This window comes from Grampus griseus, assembly GCF_964374135.1.
Source record: "Grampus griseus genome assembly, chromosome: 10".
Taxonomy (NCBI): Eukaryota; Metazoa; Chordata; class Mammalia; order Artiodactyla; family Delphinidae; genus Grampus; species Grampus griseus.
This window is the reverse complement of record NC_139004.1, coordinates 72403863-72409181: the sequence shown is the minus strand read 5'-3', so window position 1 is coordinate 72409181 and position 5319 is coordinate 72403863. Positions and strand designations below refer to the sequence as shown.

At 45.0% G+C, this 5319-nt stretch overlaps 1 protein-coding gene across 1 annotated transcript; it reads left to right on the top strand.

The window, feature by feature from the left end:
- Positions 1-215: 215 nt before the first annotated feature.
- On the top strand, positions 216-398 carry LOC309828510 (ATP synthase subunit ATP5MJ, mitochondrial-like; the record flags this gene model as incomplete). The annotated part of the gene is made up of 1 exon (XM_082663864.1): positions 216-398. One exon carries the CDS (start codon positions 216-218, stop codon positions 396-398), a length of 183 nt encoding a protein of 60 aa, XP_082519990.1.
- Positions 399-5319: the final 4921 nt, after the last annotated feature.

The window sequence follows — 5319 nt, the reverse complement described above, 5'->3', positions numbered from 1 at the left end:
TATATGTCACAAGCCATATCATTTAGGTTCAAGATGGTACTGGAGAAAACAAACAAAAAACCCCAACAAATCTGGTGGAAGAAAGTGAATGGAGAGCTAAAAATTCTAGGTACTATAACTGGAGAAATAAAATGGGTAAGAGTGCCTGCATGCTCAGTGACCTTTCAGAGTCGTCGGAGTGTGTTGGGGCTGCCTGAGCTTGGTCCTGCACCAGGATGCTTCAAAGCCTTATTGAAAATGTGTGGATCCCCATGAAGCCCTACTGTACCCAAGTTTACCAGAAGATTTGGGTAGGAATAGGACTGATGGGCTTCATCATTTATAAATTCAGGAGTGCTGATAAAAGAAGCAAAACCTTGAAAGCTTCCAGTCCTGCACCTGCTCATGGTAATCATTAACCAGCTTTCCTTGCACAAGACATTGGTCTGACTGTGTTGAGGGAATGTGGGACATCATGTTGACTTGCAGCAGTCCCAGTGCCCTCGTGCATGAACAGACGTACCTGTGAGACCCCCCGCCCCCCCCCCAAATGACTAAGAGTTGGCATGGTTGCTCCAAGTTGTATATTGACCACGTTTCATTTGAGTGTCTCAGTGGGGCCTCTTTTCTCTTGACGTCTGTGACCTGTCTGGGATCTTTGTTTTTGGATGCTGATGGCCCAGTTTAAATCCTAACCTGCCAACATAGCATGTCCATTTCCTTAAGAATGATTTTAGAGGAGCCAGGAAAAGCTGATTGTGTTTGAAAAGTTCAAACAAACTTTAAAAAGGCATTTGGAGGAAACTGAAGAAAACTTCAAAAATACTATGCCTCAGCGAGACAAGAGAAGAAATTACTTTCTTTAAGCAAGAACAGGATATTCTGAAAAAGGGACCTAAATAAGAAAGAGCTGCTATAAGATATTAAAAAATATAATATTTGAAATAAAAATTCATTAGAGTTTGAAGATCTAGTTGAAGAAATGTTCAAAAGCATGGAACAAAGTGACTAGGAGATGGGAAATAGTTGATAATAAGAAAATTGGAGGATAGGGAATTCCCTGGCAGTCCAGTGGTTAGGACTCGGCACTTTCACTGCTGGAGGCCCAGGTTCGATCCCTGGTTGGGGAACTAAGATCCCGAAAGCCGCACTGCCCAACCAAATTAAAAAAGAAAAGAAAAGAAAATTGGAGGATAAACTTAGCATACCTATCAACCAACTTAGGATTTCCAAAAAGAGAGTAAACAGAGGGAAAGGAAAGGAGGAAGATATCAAAGAAATACTCAGAAGGGAATTCCCTTGTTGCCCAGTGGTTAGGACTGAGTACTTTCACTGCCATGGCCCAGGTTCAATCCCTGGTCGGGGAACTAAGATACTGCAAGCTGTGTGGCTCAGCCAAAAAAATAAAATAAAATTAAAATTAAAAATAAAATAAATACTCAGAAGAATTTCCCAGAAGTCAAGGGGCACAATGAATGAAGAGACTCATCCCTGTGAATCTTCATGACAGCAGGGATAAAGAGAGCGGCTTAAAAGCTAAGAGAGAGACAGACAGACAGAGAGACTGACTGACTTTCAAAGGACCAGGAATAAAAAATGCGATCGGATTTCTAAACCTCAACCTCAGGATCTGAAAGACAGAGGAGCAATGCCTTCAACAGTCCAGTGGAAAATTACTTTCAACACAAAATTCAATACCCAATCAAATTATTAATCAACCGCGATGTTTAATGAAGATGTTTTCTAGACATGCGAGGTCTCACAAAATTTACCTCCACACCTTTTCTCAAGAAGCTAATGAAAGATATGTGCCACCAAAATGAGTGAGAAAACCCAAAAAGAAACATAACCTAGGATTCCAGCACAAGAGAGAAGGAAGGGTATGACAGCTGGGCAGCAGACCTAGAGAACACCCAAGGCTGACTGGGGCAGGAACATGGGGACTCCAGGGGAGGATGCTCCTGGAATAAAATGGAACTGGGAGAAAAGCTGATGCCCCTGCCCTTGTGGAAAGTTGTATGGGAAGATTTAACAAGGAGGGCATAACACAAAGCAAAAGTCTTTTAAAAAGGTATATACTAAGTACACACACACACACACACACACACACAAAACCCCAAAATAGTTGTATCAAGAAAGGAAATTCCATCATCAAACACTATTTGCCTTAAAGGTGAATAATGTTTCATATGGTCATAATAATATAAACACTGAATATTGACTTAACTAAAATTGTAATATATCAGTCAGGATCCCAACAAGAAACAGCTTTTTTTTTTTTTTTGCGGCACGCGGGCCTCTCGCTGTTGTGGCCTCTCCCGTTGCGGAGCAGAGGCTCCAGATGCGCAGGCTCAGCGGCCATGGCTCACGGGCCCAGCCACTCCGCGGCATGTGGGATCTTCGCGGACCGGGTCATGAACCCGTGTCCCCTGCATGGGCAGGCGGGCTCTCAACCACTGCACCACCAGGGAAGCCCCAGAAACAGCTTTTAAATGGGGTAATTTGAGGAGAATTTCAGAGATTGCTTGAGCAGTGAAAAGAAACTACAAGCGAAAGCCATTATTCCTGCCCCACCATACCTGAGAAGGCAAAAGTGGAGGAGCCGTTGTCAGTAACAGAAGAGAACTAAAAAAAAAAAAAAAAGAGAGAGAACTAAATGGAGAGGGTGCTGAGAGTGGAGCCGAGGATGCAGCAACCTAATAGAGGTAACTGAGGGCATGGGCATCTCTGCTCACTCTCCCTCCCCACTCCAGCTGCCTGCCTATGCCCTGCAGTGTCCCAACCCACCCAGAAGCCCTAGAGTAAGAGAGCCCATTGATGTGGTCCATACAGGTCAGAGTGGGTCTGGAAGGGCTGAGGGAAGACATCCAGCACAAACCTCAGTGGGGGACTAGGGGAAGGGAATTTAAAGAGAGCACAATTTGCATGTGTCATAAAGAGCAGGAAATTAGGAGCCAGTGTCCAAACTGGTCAGTCAGGAAAGGCAAGATCAGCATAGGACTTAGAAATATGGCAGCAAATGCCAGAAAACAGCCAAAATTGTTGAAGGAGGGTGCTCTGGGCAGTGCGAGTGATAAGGGACAGTTCAGAGGACTGCTTTTCCATTATACATCTGTTAGTACTAATAAGCCTTTTTAAACTTTGTACACGTATAATTTCGATTAAGGTAAAAATTAATAATATTCATTCTAATCATGAGAAAAACATCAGGCAAATCCCAGTAGAGGGGCATTCTACAAAATATTGAATACCTAACCAACGGTCTTCAGAATTGTCAAGATCATCAGATACAAGGAAGTGTGAGAAACTGTCACAGTCAAGAGGACCCAGAGACATGGCAACTAAATGTTATGTGGTATCCTGGATGGGATGCTGGAAGAGAAGAGGGGCATGAGGTAAAAACTAAGGAAATCTGAATAAAGTATGGACTTTCACTTTTGATAACTTATCAATATTGGTTCATTAATAGTTAAAAATGTAGCATACTAATGTAATTTGTTAATAATAAAGGAAACTAGGGGCAGGATATATTGTAACTCTCTGTACTATCTTCTCAATTTTTCTGTAAATCTAAAATTGTTCTACAAAATTGTCTTATTAAAAATAATAAAAGAGTTTACAGTAGAAATAACCTTAAAAGTCCACAAGAAAATTTTATGAATTTTATTTTATTTGTATGATTTGGAGCTTTAGTAGGGCTGGATGTTTCTCCAGGCTTTTAAATTATTTTTGCATTCAAGACATTAAATCCCAGAATTTCAGCAATGATCCTGGTTATTCATTCATTCAACAAGTATGTGTCAAATGCTGACTACATGCCAGGTAGTACCCTGTGCTCAGTACTTGGGGTACCAGGACCTTTTCAAAATACAGCCCTGCCATTGTCTTTAAACCCTTCAGAAGCTGCTGGGTACTCTTAGGTTCAAAATAGGGCATAAAGTTCCATCAGCCTACCACTGCCGGTCATTTTTCCACACCTCTCTTCTCTCCAACCACACTGGCCTCTTTTGTTCCTTGAAGATGCCACCTTCCCTGCTGCCCCAGGGCCTTTGCCTATGCTGTTCCCTCTACTCAGAATACTCTTCCTCTCTCTGCTCCCCTCACCTTTGCCCAGGTAACTCTTATACTTGGAATATCAGCTCAGGCCTCACTTCTTTCTTTCTTTCTTTATCTTTCGGTCTTCTTTTTTTTTGGCCACACTGTGTGGCATGCGGAACTTTCCCCACCAGGGATCGAACCCATGCCCCCTGCAGTAGAAGCACGGATTCTTAACCACTGGACCACCAGGGAAGTCCAGGCATCACTTCTTTAGACACAATCCATCTACTTGTAATTATCCCCTGGTCATGTGGTTATTTGAGTAATGCCAGTGTCCCCCATGGAATGTTTGCTTGTAGGTTCTATGACAACTGGGACAGTGTCTTGTTGGGGACAGTGTCCGTGTTGTTCACACTGGTCCCCAGCTTCTGGTGTAATGCCTGATATGGTGCAGTGACTCTATGAGCACTTGTTGAATGAATGAATGGTAAACAGGTTATGGTCCATAGCCTTCCAGTCTAGTGCATATCCAAACCAGGGTGTGAGCTCCAGAAGGAGACAAGAGGAGGCCATCTCCCCTGGCTACTGTCTGGATTCCAGCAGCCCCTGGGCCTGCCTCCATCAAGTCCTGGTTTACAACTCATAGCCATTTGCTTACTTCAGATTTACAAAAACCCACTGAGGTCTGCATCCATGTCATTCCTATGTGGCCATTAAGAAAGGTGACATCCAGAGAGGTTAACTAAATTGCCCAGAGCTACACTGTTACTGAAAGCCCATATTTAACATTCTTTTCTTACCGCCTCCTGAACTCTACTTCCACGCAAACTTAGCACCGGCTCTGGGTTAACGGCGAGCATTTGCCCCTGCATCTGGGCTATGCCCTAAAGTGTTGTGTCCTCGCGGCGGCGCAGTCCGCGATTGTTTGGGCGTCTCCAACCTGGACCACGCGCGCCCTCTGGCAGCTACAGTGGAGACTGGGCTCCCCGCGCTTCAAAAGAAACGGGAAGTGGCAGTGGACGCGTGAACTCCGTGTAATGGCCGCGACACTTTGGGGTGCGTGTATGGGGGTTTCGGGGCGCGGGGTTGGGTCGGCCGCCCCGGGTCTGACGCCCGCCCCCGCCCTGGGCCTCTGGGCAGTCTGGGCGGCGCCAAGGCCGGCTCCGGAAGGATGCGGGCCCGCGCCCCAGGCAGAGTTTGGGGGATCAGATGAGTCTGGGAACTCCTGGCTGAGTCTTGGCTTCCCCATCTGTGAAGTGGAGATGATGACAACTACCCGGTTCGAGCCAAGACTGCCCGGGG